Source organism: Triturus cristatus, chromosome 2_1 (genome assembly GCF_964204655.1).
Source record: "Triturus cristatus chromosome 2_1, aTriCri1.1, whole genome shotgun sequence".
Taxonomy (NCBI): Eukaryota; Metazoa; Chordata; class Amphibia; order Caudata; family Salamandridae; genus Triturus; species Triturus cristatus.
This window is the reverse complement of record NC_140581.1, coordinates 269,467,324-269,482,647: the sequence shown is the minus strand read 5'-3', so window position 1 is coordinate 269,482,647 and position 15,324 is coordinate 269,467,324. Positions and strand designations below refer to the sequence as shown.

General features: G+C 41.2%; 1 protein-coding gene across 1 annotated transcript in view; it reads right to left on the bottom strand.

Moving 5' to 3' along the window:
- LOC146864082 (UDP-glycosyltransferase 3A1-like) overlaps window positions 1-15,324 on the bottom strand; it is a 423,888-nt gene that overhangs the window by 106,736 nt on the left and 301,828 nt on the right. The window contains exon 5 of the mRNA XM_085631023.1: window positions 9,241-9,472. Within this exon, the coding sequence (XP_085487149.1) occupies window positions 9,241-9,472 (232 nt within the window). The remainder of the gene's footprint in view (window positions 1-9,240; window positions 9,473-15,324) is intronic.

The following is a 15,324-nucleotide window of genomic DNA, read 5'->3' as shown; positions in this document are numbered from 1 at the left end:
TTTGGGGATGATAAAGCGCGCTCCTGGCATGTTTGATCCCTCCTTGATGTAAAAATACCTCAAATTCACGACTAGTAAACTGTACTCCATTGTCACTCACAACAGTGGAAGGAAAACCTTCACGTAAAAAAATATCTTTCAGAAAATCAATGACATTTTCCGAATTAGGTTCATTAATGAAACGAATTTCCGGCCATTTAGAATAGTAGTCAATTACAAAAACAGCAAATCTGGAATTAGCTGGAAGCATATTAAATGGACCAACTAAATCTATACCTATTTTTTCCCAAGGTCTATTAGGTAACTCAATGGGTTGAAGAGGAGGAGTACGAACTTTTAGACCTTTATCTGAATTTGCACAAATGACACAATCTCCCACAAACAAGTCAACATCTTTGTCCATCTGTGGCCACCAAAAATGTTCACGAATCCTTCTCTTTGTGAGCGTCTTACCCAAGTGACCTTCATGAGCCCCTAGCAACAACCTAGCTCTCAAAATATCAGGAGGAATCAACCTCTCCCCACGTACAAGCAACCCATCTTCCACAGAGAGTTCTGAAGAAACCTTGACAAACGTTTGAAGAGAAAAAAATCCACATTCTTCTCCCTAGGCCACTCTTCTGTTACATATTTAATGACATTTTTTAATAAAACATCCTTAGAGAGAGAAACTCTCCACTCGTCTTCACTTATGGCACACATTTCATCCAACCCTAAGGATGCTACAAAACATTCTTCATCCTCATCATCATCCACCGTTTCACATACCGATTCCACAGGATGCCTCAAAAAATAATCTGCTCTTACATTCTTGCACCCAGAGATGTGACTAACTTCGAAGTCATACTGTAACAATTTAGTAGACAACCGTGCAATTCTGGGAGTGTGTTCTTTGATTTTGTCCCCAGAAAGAATAGAAACAAGAGGACTATGATCAGTTTTAAGCTTAAAATGTCTGCCCCAAATATATGGACTGAATTTTCTAATGGCCCACCAGCATGGCAGTAACTCTCTCTCAATAACAGAAAAGTTCAATTCAGACCCTCGCAACACTCTTGAAGCATAACCAATGGTATGCTCGTTGCCCTTAACATTTTGTGTAAGTACAGCTCCTAAGCCCAAACCGCTCGCATCTACTGTAACTGTACACACAACACTAGGATCAAAAGGTTTGAGTATTTTGGAACTAATCAACTCGCCTTTGATCCATTCGAAAATTCCTTCACACTGCTTATCCCACACAAAAGGAACACTTCTCTTAAGCATATTTGTCAAAGGTTGAAGTTTAGTAGCATACCCCTGTATAAAACGTGAATAAAACTCACACAGACCGATAAAAGACTTAAGCTCCACTTTATCTTTCGGAGGCGGAGACTCAAAAATCGCCTGCACAAGTCCTGGTCTGGGTTCCACGCCATGTTCAGAAAGAACATGACCCAAATACTCAACTTTCTGCACCCTGAAGACACATTTTTTTTCTTTAAAACAACACCCCCATTGAGCAAAGCCTCCATAACACAAAACAAATTTTCATCATGAGATTTGCAAGTTTCACCATGAACCAAAACGTCATCCTGAAAAACAATAACACCTTTAATGTCCTTCAGAATATTCGACATAATCCTCTGAAAAACTGCCGCTGCAGAAGCCAGACCGAAAGGCATCCTGCAGTATTGGAAACTACCAATAGGAGAAACAAACGCAGTCAAATGCCTAGAAGAAGGATCAAGAACAACTTGGTGATAAGCTGAAGCTACATCCAGCTTACTAAACCACTTCGAATCATTAATGAGGGACAACATCTCGGGGATTTTCGGGAGAGGATGTGAATCTATCCAAATGTTTTTATTTAGACTGCGCAAGTCAACACAAACGCGAATCTCTCCATTCCTTTTTTTCGCAACGACCAGAGGAGAAAGCCAAAGAGAGGACTCAATCGGCTCAATAATACCTTTCTTGCACAGATCCATAAGTTCACTTTCTAATTGACTTCTCACACTAAACGGTACATTCCTGAGACGATGTTTTACAGGTACAGCATTATCCTTGACCTTTATAGTATGAGTGAACCCCTCGACTCGACCCAGTCCTTCACCAAAAACACTAGGGTAGCGCTCAGATAACAAATCAATGAAATCGTCAGATCGAAGAATAGAAACTTGGTCCTTAGTGCCAGGCCTCAACACCATTTTGAACAACCCCAGATGAAACCAACCAAGAATGTTTAATCCTTTAATAGCCACATACACTTTTCCAAAAATCCTTCTGCCTCTAAAAACTAAAAAGTCTTCAAAATACCCCGCCAACTCAATAGTTCTTCCTTCGTAAGAAACAGGAGATCTGTCAGGTGGAAATAAAGGACGGGAACCCCACACCTCCTTAAACTTTTCTTGAGTTACCATCGTTATCCTTGCTCCAGAATCAACTAACAAACAAACTCTCTTTTCGCCAATATCTATATCCACATACGGATCCACACATTCAGATTGTAAGTCGGTATCTTTACATACATCTCCCACCACAACCACCATGTCTCTCAAATCGTCTTGTATTTTCTTGAAGTCTTCTGATTTACATTCAGACAACGAAACATTAGCAACAGAGGATGTAGAAGGAGAAGGAAACACACGGGTCGCTTTACCATCTTGAAAAGACACAGATCAACTCTTTACATTTTGGCATACTTTTGCAAAATGACCCATCCTACCACATGCCCTGCACATGACATTACTAGCAGGACACATCCGCCCAGTTTTAAAGTGTGGAAAGTTTCCACACTTAAAACATATGTTAGTTTGTTTAAAAAACTTGTTGTCATTTCTAGCACTATTTTTAATGTCTCTAGATCTCACTGCATTAATCGACTCTTCTTCTTTTGTGTTAGAGTGCACAGATTTTTCTTCCAGTTCCTTGACAGAGACTTTTGAAAGTTCAATACTTTTCGCAATCCGAATAGTTTCTTCCAACGTAGGGTTCCCTAAAGATAACAGCTTTTGTTGAATACTTTTGTCAGTACACTTACAAATATATTGGTCTCTTATCAATAGGTCTCTAAAACCCTCAAATTGACACTCTGCACTGAGAACACGCAAAGCAGAAATGAAGTCTTCCACTTTTTCACCTAACCGTTGTTCTCTTTTAAAAAACTTGTGCCTCTCCACAACCAGACTGAATTGCACACCAAAACGCAGCTCTAATTTCTTTACACATTCTTGGAACTCATCCATGTCATCTTCATTATCTGATCTAACTAGGGGAGGAAGATGCTTAAAGATGTCTCTCCCCTCAAACCCTAACACATTTAAAAGCAGACATTTTTTTCTCTCTGCTCTGTAATATGAACCACCTATAGCTCCAATGTAAGTTATAAAAGCATCATACCATTTTTTCCATGAAATTGGTGGTTCACCTGGTGTTTCCAGAAAAGGTGGTGGTGGTGAAACAGATTGCATTTTAAATAAATCTTACTTTGTTTAAAAATTTTAAAAAAATAACAATGGTTTAGCGATCCACAATCCACAAAAAATGTGTGTTTTTTTTATTTTAAGCATAAGATATTTCTAATCTTACACCTCACGAGCAACCATAGTATCAACAACTATATGCTTGTATTTGAATTCCACTTGAAATTCAATAGAATGTACCAAAGCTACACAAAAGGAAAAAAAAATATTTTTAAATATGCGCTTGCATGTTTTCACACTGCTAACTCTCTTGACTAAGATGTGCGTATCACCTTTGTGCAATACGCCAATACAATTACACACATTTTCAAGGTGTGCGTATCACCGTTCTGTGATACGCCAAAATGATACACAAATTCTTAAGGTGTGCGCATCACTGCTCCGTGACACGCAAATAAAATGTCACACGTATCAAAGACTTTTTCGCAACCTTAAATGAGCCACAGTTCTGATTCTCATTACCGATTATGAACACGACTCATGCTTCCATGTCTGTGGGACTCTTATTTTGAAGTGTCTTCTTTTTTTACAGCCAACCACAAGATGGCGCTGACGGGCTACGTCACGCACCTCCTCATAAAAAAAAACTACGAGATTGACGGCAAACTCTCTCATCTTTCCTGCACTGACGCTTGCTTCCCGCAACCTCCTTCGTCTCTCCCCTACCGCTACCGCTACTCGGATCTATGTCAAGAAGACGCCGCTGTCCACACTCGTGAACTGTCTTCTACTTCAAATCCGCTCCGTAGCGTAACGCGGTAAGTAAATTCCAGCTGACACACGATCCTTCTCACACTGCTGCCGATACTTCTTTTAAACACAGTACCTTGTTAATGCGCCAAATCTTCTACCTCGTTTCTTTCCTTCCTTCTGCTTCAATACTCCAATTCCTTTCGTTTTTTTTCCTTTCCTCCGCACGGGTTCTGCAGCACCTGAGCCAAATCGTCGCCAAATATTCTGTAGTGATGACTCTTCACACATATAACATTTTAGTTATAGGTTTAATGTCAAACAGGTGCTGCGCAGCAGTCCGCTTCGTCAGCTCTCCACACACCGTTACAAGGCATTCAAATATCAACAATCCAAGCAGAAGCCTGAGGCCAGAACACTGTGGTCAGAACCACAAGACCCCAAGAGTTCCATGATTCCACTACAAGGAGCCAAAATGAAAAGTTGAACGTATAAGCTGATACAAGTTATCTGCCAGGGGTATCTCTTTTGCCTCTTCAACAGAAAACCCCGCAGAAGAGCACGAGGTGAGAGTCGCTTTATCCAAGAATAAGGGCAGTTTATGAGCCAAGATGTACAACCATAAAATCAATATTAGAGATCATATTAGAAGGTAAAGAGCCTACTACTGTCAATGATGTCCAAATACTAAAATAAGTAGAACATAGGCAAAGTATCACCAATTTCAATTCATCCTCTAAACCAATAGACCAAGGGGCATATTTATAAACCCCTTGCGCCACATTTGGATCACTCTTTGTGATGCAACGGCAGCGCATATGACCAACTCATATTTATGAGGCCTGAAAAGCCACTTTGAATTTCCTCATAGATATTGTTATAAAGTGGATTATTAGTAGTAGTGGTAGTAACCTACCTCTAGTAATAAGCCCTTAATAATAATTATAATAATATTAAGCCCACAAAAACACTAAAAGGGTCAGTCAAGGTCTCAATATATTATTCCGATGCTCAAAACTTGGTAGCGGGTAATGAGCAGGCAGGCGTAACTTAGGAGACAGGTGTGTAAAGCTTTTAAAAACACCAAAACAGTCAATATGTAAGACACAACACACGATAAAAATCCAACTCCAATTTATGACAATAGGTTATATTTGTATGAACAAATAGACACCAAACGACAAAAATCCAATGTAGAGAACTGGAGATGTGAATTTTTAAAGAATAAACACGTCCTACTGCTTAAAAACCTGTAATGCCAAATGTAACATCTGGTCACATTTAATTGGGACAAAGTCAAAGTTTGAAACTGACGGTGATGGAGCCCTAGACGGATACACTAAGTGGGAGCCCGGGTCAAAATTTTACATGTGCACTTAATCATTTTTCTGGACTTTTTTCTCTCGACGTCAAGCAAGTCTCCTCTTCAGGCCCGATTCGCATCAACATCGTTGGCTTGATTTTTGTGAGGCCCCTTCCAAATCCGAGAAGTCTGGGGCTCTGGAGCTTCAGCAGAACAAACCTGAAATCCAGGCTGGGTCGAGGTTGAAGGTAGCCGGCTTGATTCTCGACATCAAGTCAGTCACCTTATGAGTATTTTTTACTAAAAAGTTTCTAAACTTCACCAAACTTCTGGATCATCTTCCAGAAGGTCTCCTTGAGGGTTCAAAGTGTCCACAACACCAATCCAGATATTCCTTGGGATGTTGGGATTACAGTTCCCGCAATGCACCTGGCCAAATCCTTAGAAGTCCACTGAACACAAACCCGGATGGGGATTTCTTAGTGGAGAGGACGTAGGTGGGCTCAGTTAACCTGTAGCTTGCAGGGAGTCCACTCCTTAATCTTTCTTGGAGCAAGGCTAATTTCCTTAGGGCTGTAGTCCCAGAATGTGCCGCAAGTGCCGTCTTTCAGAGTGCAGACCGTTGGGGTGCAGGTCAGGTTTCCAGCAGTGCAGTCTTTCTTCTCCATGTAGTTTCGGCAGCAGATGTGTTCCTGGGTGTCAAGCAGGGGGATCCACTAACCAATACGATGCAGGTTGCCACCCAGGTGTATGACCACTTCCTCCTAAATTTGACATAGTCTTGGCCCAGAAAGCACTAATCTCTCAAAATCCAAAATGAAGAAATTATCTTCTTGGAGGTTAGATCAGGCTAAGCCAACCCATTGGCGTGGCTAAATTTACCTATAATTCCCCTTCCAGCCCCTTCCCTAATCTAATTTCAGGGGCTCCTGTGTTGCTGGGGTTGCAGGATGCAGAGGTGAACCTGTGCTGTCCCAAAGTGTCATTCTCTGGGTCACATTTCAAATTTTTGTATTTCCGTTGGTAGATTGGGTGTGCCAGTAGAGGTATCCCTCTATACCCAAGGGAGGCTCAAAGAGTTGCAGCCACCACCTTTCCTAACCAGGGCACGCCCTCTGCAATAGTTCTAAGCAACTACACAAATAAAGATAATCTTAATCTAGTATGGTTTCAGAAAATCATACCCAAAATATTGTCTGTCTCTTAGATATCATTAACAAAAAAAATTGCCCCACTAGAATTAATAGTCGAAAATGTACTCCCAAAGAGGCAACATTTTGTAAGCTATATTTAGGTCATGCTATTCCTATCAAACGAAATGTTTGCCAACAATATTCCTGCAATATATATTTTTCTAATGATATACAACTTGTTTTTTGTTTCTCTGACTTAACTAATTGCGTGGAGGATGCCATAACACGAAGGGCTGCCGGTCATCACAATGCTACTAGCAAGTCGGAAGAAGCACGTTTTTACGAATTCCCTATTAAAGTGCTGGGGAATTCTTAAAAAGGCAGTTAGCTTCTATGGGGCAGAAAATGACTAACCAAGAGATTGTCCTAAAATCTTACTCATTCCTATTTGCTTAGATAATCTTCAGAATGCCAATTAGCCCCAAATCATATCAGAAATATTTTTGTATCAACTGAATAGTTACAATCTTTTTGTGAATTCTGTGCACAGACTTAAATAGTTTCTTCTACATGCTGAACTTTGTAATGTTGACCACTCCACATTGCTATGTATGATCACACTCTGTTTTTGTTGTACGTGCAGCCTTGAGAAAGCACAACATAGTGCAAAAACGTCAGCCGCTTGTATTGACTTGTCTATAAAGGACTGATGGCCTACTAATTACCTTCAAGCATGTGTGAGCTACCTTCCCGTGGTTAAAATGTATGGTCTCATCTCTCTGTGGCATAAGAACGCACAGGTAAAGACTTTTTAAAGTAAAAAATGCATGCAGGGTCAGTCACAGAAACAGCTGTGACCACTTCTGTAAACCCATTGAGCCCAGGTCCATAGAGGCAGGTGTAAACACCCCTTGACCTCCTCGCGCCCCTAGTGAAGCCTCCCCTTATTCTGATCTTCTGCACATCCATAGTACACATTATTTCATAGAAGACCCAGGAGAATTTACTGAGGCAAAGGGATTTTGCTTACCCGGGTACAGGAAGGTTCCATCAAAGAGTGGGGAGACCTCTATTAGTTTTTGAAGGAGTTGAAACCTTTTTATTCGAGTTAAACATGATACAGCCTTCATGGCTTGCGAAAAGTTCTTACTCACAGAATTAAAGTTGGAACTTACACAGCCATTAGTAGAGAAGTATGAGTGCTTTCAAGTTTTAAGTAAGAAGCTAGTAGGTACTCTAAAGACTGTAGAAAGATGTACTTCTTGGGCAATAGTAGGGTGGTTCATTCACAAAGGATTTCTAAAGTGACCTCTCCATTGGAAAAATAACAAATATGAAAATGGTCTGGAGTTGTATTATATGGCATTGCAATCAAATGTATATTGCGCTTAATAGCCCAGAGGGGCACCAAGTCAGTTCCAGTGCCTGTGCAGGACGCGACTCCATACGTTTTGAAGCAAGAGTGAGAGCTCAATGAAATGAGCATGGACTTTGATTCTCTGCCCCAATAGCCAAAAGTTGTGTCTGGAGTGGGGGGCGAGTGCAGGGGTTGCTATGCAACATGACCAGTGCCCAATGGGTCTCTTGGCAGGAGGCAACGTATACCATAACAAAACCAAAGGAAGTCACTGAAAACTGTTTCTTAATGACACTATGCATCTTTTCCTCACGTCACAAAATAACGTGGGCTGGATAGAAATTATGGTTCGGATCCAAAACCTGAAAGCCACTAACATTCACCAGCTATGGTGAGCTACCAAGTTTAACTCCCCCAGATTATACACATGATGTCACCAATTACATGACAAATGAAATCCTCAATGACATCACGAGTGACATCATATTTCAGAGTACCACTGACCGTCTCACTGACGTTACTAATGAAGTAACACATTGAAGGACAACCATATGTAGAAAGGGGGCTGCAACCTTCTAGCAGCAACCAATACTATGAGGATAAGTGTTTCTAGTTATGACTACACCAGCCTTTCCTCTCTCTATCATCTTTACTAAAGAATGTCCAGTTGCTGACAGTTGTACCCCATCCATTGAACATTTAAAGGCAGAAAACCATGCAAGCTCTGGGAGAAGGGGTGCTGAGCAGAAGGCACCCCAAAGGTTAGGCACCCTGCGCACAGTGCTCAGGGATAAGGACTGTTCCGAGCAGCTCTTGCAGCATGTTTGCTGGGCACAGCACCTAACCGAAGACCAAGCCTGGCACCAGAGATTTCTGGGTGCAGCCAAAGGCCATGCCCAGTGGTGCTTCAATGCAGGAGAGCCGGGTATAAGGTCTGTCCTAAGGGCGGTGCTGTGTAGCATCACTGATGTCATCGATGATGCAAGGGTGATGTCTTGTGTAATGTCAACAGTGATATCATCAATTGCATCGTTCATCATCTATATTGTTATGTGTCAGGCCGTGAGATTTTTATTAGGACGAGTCACATTTACCTAGCTCACAATAACTTGTGAATGTGAATAGGTATTAGGTTTTGGAACGTAACTATAACATTTCTGATGATTTTTAGGGGAATTGTACAACATGGTTATTTTTATGGATATTTTTTCTAAACAGAGCCTATGAAAGTAATGTAACAAAATGTGGTTGTGGGCACTATTAATTATGCTCGTTAAGTCAGGCTTGTCTTACCTAACAGGTCATTCTGGGGCAGCCAGTCAAATATTCTGGCATTCTGTGCCAATTTAAGCTCGGTAGGCCATTTGGACTGCTGGTACCTCCAGATCACTTTTTGGGGCATAAGAGCAAATCCTGCGTTCATCTCTTCCAGCAGTTCAGATCTTCTGATTGATGACACCATTGATCCCAGTGTAACCACGATGAAACCAGCGTCTCCTGAAGTTGCAATGAATTCTTCCAGCTCCTGGATAACACAGGAAATGAAAGATTGTGAAATGGTGGTGTTATTGCCACCTAAAATCATCTCTCGGAATAAAAATATTTGCATCAGTGTATGACACTCTATTTCGATTACAATCAACTCTTTCATTAGCAAATGAGGACAAAACATCATTAAAAAAGTGTAAAAAGTGCACCGTTTCTTCGTTGATCACAATAAAGATGTTTATGCTATCCAAGTGTTTTCTCCCAATGCGTTAGTGCTAAAATGCGAGCAAAGGTCATTGTTGCCTGTTTAGCATTAACCTTCATTATCCTGCTAACTCCTGGGCATGGACAACTATCACATAGAGCTAATTACTCATAAATGTGCATGATATCCCACATTGATTTGCACAGTCCAGTGCAAATGATGTTTGAGCTTTGATATAGTTGGATGCACTTTTTACAGCCATGTTTAGTCGAATGAGGGCCCTACACTAAGAGACAGGAGCATGATTCAAGAAAGCATATGATAAAGCCTTGATATTCAGCTGTCTAACAGATTGCACATAATAGGTGCACTCAGAGCATCACAACTGCATCCGAGTCTCTCTAACAAATCTGTACAAAGGAAGCTTGGAAGTAATTTCTCCCCTCCCGCTCGTTACATTTTAGAATACCTTTGATATATGATGCACTGCCCACGTTTTATCTTACAGTAAATCTCCCAAGTTGAAACCCATGCCTTATAGCACCACCTTATTACATAAAGGAAAGCATTAAAAGCCCCATGAAGCACTCCTTTTCTTCCCCTTTCTACAGTCTTGAACTAATAGAGTCAATAGAAAACATGTGCAAAGCCCCTGTGCCCAACAGAAGTTGTTCTGTATGATGCAGGTGCTGCACCTTTATCACTGCTTGTAGGACATCCCAGATGGTATGGGTGTAGCCATGCGGATTTGACGCCTCCTATGCACTCTGTGGGGTTAGTTTCAGAGGATATCTTTCTAGCCTCCTATGCAACTATACTCTGTATTTTTAATGGTGCATGTGTAGGGTTATAAGGTTACTTCATGCCACGGTGATAGTAATGTTCCACAAACTTTCGTCTTAAAGATAATTGTAGTCAGAAATGCGAGCCAAATTGATTCAATTACATTGAAACAGAATGGCAAATCCCAGCAGGCAGTGATTTGTTAAATACAATCACAGCACTGGTGTTGGATTTGGCCCTCTCTGCAGGGTCACCTACAAACTTTTTGCCATCTCCCCTCCTGTTTTACTGAATTCGTTTTTGTTGGATTTAACACTCTGTGCACTTTACCACTGCTAACTTCAGCTAAAGCGCTTGTGTCACACATTGTAACATCGGTTAACACCTGATTGGCACATTCAATTCACTCATAAGACCCTAGTAAAGTGGTATACCATAGACCCAGGGCTGGTAAATTAAAATGCTAGTAATGGACCCACAGCACCCCATTAAGTAGCACCTTAACACGTCTCAGGTCTGCCATTGCATCCTGTGTGCAGTTTTAAAGTGCCAATTTGACTTGGCACAAAAAAACCTTGCCATACCCAAGACTCCCGTTTTAATACATATGAGTCACCCCTAAGGTAGGCCCATAGGGCAGGGTGCAGTGTACTTTAAAAGTGGGACGTAGTTTTAAGTTTCACATGTCCTAGAAGTGCAAAACTCTCAAATTCTTTTTTAACTACAATGTGGTCTACCTATGCCATAGGCAAGGCCAGACTAGCCGTACCGGGCTTTGGGCGTTTCCCCGGGAGGGTTTGTCGGGTGGGGTGCCGATTATGTTACTAGTGGACGTTTTTGTAGCAGTGTAGCAATTTTGAAAGCACCTGCTGCAGAGTTCCTTGTATATTCAGTAGTTTTCAGGCAACAATAAAACTATTAAGATAACTTAAGGGAGAGGATGTGCCCTAATGGCTATAGCGGTCGATCTCGAAGTTGGGGAACCGGGCTCGAATCGCGGCAGGGACGCTCAACATCCTGCAATTTCGGCCAAATCACTTAATCTCCCAGTGCCTACCAAAAATGAAAGTGTCCGTCTGTAGAATAACTGGTGCTCATGTAGAGTGCTCTGATACCTTCGGATCGAGTTTGTGCTATATAAAACTCCCCCCCCCCAAAAAAATTAAAACTGGCAATTAATGTACCTTCTGGAGAGAGTTCAGAGTTTTATCTAGTGGCAGTTTCGACTCATCTAAGGTAGCCCAGAGGGTTAATATGCCTACTGAAAAGGACGTGTAACATGCAGATCACATAACAGTATTTTATGTGCATAGCTTAGTGGGTTACTGCTTTTGTCACAGAGACTCTTTTGTTACTGTGCAGTTCTTAAGTGACAATTATAATCTAGCACAATGAGCTATGAAGTGTCAAGAGCTACATGCAAACTTCATGGTATAGGTCGGTGTGTTATATTTTTTCCCAGTCTTTCATTATCCTAATGTTGCTAAAAAGGGTTTGTTTGTGTAGAAATACATTTTTATTATTAAAGCCAACCCTAACCACTGTGTTATGTTCTGAATCCTGGGTTTGTGCTTCTCCACAACAAGCACTCTTAAAAAATGTCTACCAGTATGGATGACTTGTGAATCCTACACCTTGTATTTATTTATTTAGAAAGTTTTCTATAACGCGAACATGACCACTGAGGGTATCAGAGTGGTTTACAGTTTATACATCAAGAGGGATACAAGCAGTCAAAAAAGAACAAAGCGAAAAATTCAGTCTTGTAAAGCTAGGCATTCTCGGGAGCACTGGCATCTGGGCCACAAATCTGCGACTGTGACCTCAATATCCAACGGAATAGCCAATCTGAGGCAGAAATGTCTTCATTAAGAACACTTTGACTTCCTTTTTGAAGAGGACAGTGGAAGGATTCACCCTGACTTCGGGGGGTAGGGAGTTCCAAATCCTCGGTGCAATACCAGAGAAGGCTCGATTGTAGGTTTTTCTTTTCTTGGATTTTTGTGGTTTGAGCAATAGTGTGCTGGCACTTCTGGAGGCTCTCGAACCACATGAGAGCTCCAGTTTTTTAGCGAGGTACAGCGGGGTATTGAAGTGAATGGATTTGTGTGCCATGCATGCTATTTTTAACTGTATCCGAGCTTCATATGGAAGCCAGTTCAGGGATAACAGGTCTGGAGATATATGGTTGTTTTTTTTAGCGCCTGTTAAGAGCCTAGCAGCAGAGTTGAGGGCAACCCTAAGAGGAGCCACATTCGCTCTAGGAAGGCTTCAAAGCGTTGCGCTTCCATAGTCCAGCTTTGAGATCACCAAGGCTTGCACCGCAACCTTTAGGTCATGAGCAGGGAGAGAAGGTTTAAATTTCCTTAAGATGCTTAGTTGAAAGTTCGCTCCTTTGGTGCTTCTGCATGTTAGACTTTTGTCTAGCATTATTCCCAGAGAGGTTGCGGAATCAACGAGCGTATGATTAAGAGCAGTAAGCTGATTCAACTATTGTTCCATGACCGGAGATTGCTTGTGTGGTGCGGTTAGGAGGAATTCTGTTTTGAGAGCATTTAACTTCAAGTGGTTACGTGTCAGACAGTTTTGTGTTTTCAGTAGGACTGAGTTGAGGGACCAGATTTCCTCAGGGGAGGCGATCTTCAGGTATCATTGGGTATCATCCGTGTACATGTGATAGTTAATGCTAGATGATTTCAGAATTTCTGTCAGAGGCTCCATGAACGGGTTGAAGAGTGTGGGTGAGAACGCTGAACCCTGTGGAACCCCCACCGTGACCTGAGAAGGATGAGAAAGGGACTGGTTCACCTTGAAGCTTTGGGATCTGTGAAATGAAGACAGACACCGTCACGAGGTAAACAAGTTTATTCTGTCTTCGTCGTATTCCATAGCCTCAGTGACAGTTCAGAGGCGCTTGCCATAGAACGTTGCCAACATTCCACGGGTGATAACAAAAGCAGGAAGAACAGGGGGGGGGGGAAACAGGTGATACCAAATTTGATAGAAGGCAATTACAACACATCTTCCTTCCATACAGAGAAAATAATGAGTTCTTACTATACATCTACATCAGGTTATAATCTCTGTGCCATATTGGTCTTTTACAGTGAGTTCTTAAATATCTACCATCATGTTTTGAATTATCAGTTCCAGAGACTTTTGATGGAGGTGTAGCACCTGGATTTAAAATGCCAATGCTGTTATCCCTGGCAATTCTGTCCTGACTCCACATTTGACCATCATCAAGACAAACCACATTTTTAAAGACTTTGCGAATTCTCTTCCTTTCTGAAAACTTTGAAGACCCAGAAGGTGTATAGGTAGGTAACTTTCACCTTCTTTACAGATAGTTTCCCTCTCTGATACCTTGGCATTGTACCTGTCAACATAACGCTCTTGATGACCTTTTATTCTTTCCATAATCTCCCTACGATTGACTTCCTCCACATGATTACCTACCAACCATAACGGACTCAATTTTGTGCCAGGTTCCCTTCCTTTGAGAGCTCGGAACGGTGTTACTTTGGTAACAGAATGAGGTGTTATTAAATAGGACCAAATCATGTTGTCTAATTCTTTCTTTATATCAGTACCTTTCAAATTATTCAATTGAATACAATCCTTGATCCTTCTGTTCACCCGTTCTACCAGACCATTGGCTCTGGGACAGTATAGAGCAGAATATTGATGTTTTACATCCTGTAGAAATGCGATAACAGTGCTGGTAACTACACTGTCAACTGACTTGATTACAACCCATTTAGAGTGATAATCCACTAATGTTAGGATAAACTTACCACTCAAACCTTTGACGTCAATTGGACCAATGATATCAAGTGCCAATTTATTGCAAGGAGAATTGGGTACTTCCACAGCTGATATCTTCCCTTTCTGTACATGTTTACTCTTGTCACTTTGTGCGCAACTTATGCATTGTCTAAGGTTCCTTTCTATCATTGAGTCCATACCTGGCCACCAATAATGTAACCTGATCTTATTTTTTGTTAAACTGCGGCCTAAATGTCCTTCATGTGCTAATAGCACTATTTTTTCCCGTAGATTCTCTGGGGGCACAAGTTTATTTCCTCTATATACCTTTTCATCTTGTAAGGAAAGTTCATTTCTCACATCCCAGTAATCTCTAGTGTTACACTCCAACTTAGAGCACTCATTAGGCCACCCCTTAGTTATAAGTTCTTTTACATTCTTGAACGCAGCATCATTCTCTACACTTACTTTCCACTCATCTTCTTGTATACCTTCCGTAATGGTTGCCACCACGAATTCATCTGGTTCACAAATGTCTTCTCCCTTAGCTTTTAAAGGTAATCTTGCTAAAAAATCTGCTGCATGGTTGCTGGGTCCAGGAATGTACACAATTCTAAAGTTGTACCCTTCTAATCCCAGGAACCACTTTGAAATTCTGGGAGTGGTTCTTTCAATATTTTTTACTGAAAAGACGTTCACCAGAGGTTTGTGTGATCAGTTTTTATGACAAAAGGAATTCCCCATAAAAACACCCTAAAATGCCTTACCGCCCAAAAACATGCCAACGCTTCCCTTTCAACCACAGAGTATCTTGCTTCTGCATCTGTCAAGGACCGGGACGCAAAAGCCACGATCCTCTCTTCTCCGTTCACCACTTGGCTTAGTGTGGCCCCCAACCCTTTAATACTTGCATCAGTAGTGAGTATAGTGGATTTACATGTGTCAAAGTTTCCTAAAAAAGGTGCATTGATTATGCATTCTTTAAGGTCATTAAAAGCCGTTTCAGAATCTTTATCCCATGTAAATCTTACATTCTTCCTTAACAATGCTCGTAAAGGGTGAGTTATTTCCGCAAAATTCTTTACAAATTTGGAATAATATTCCAACAATCCTAAAAAGGACTTAATCTCCTC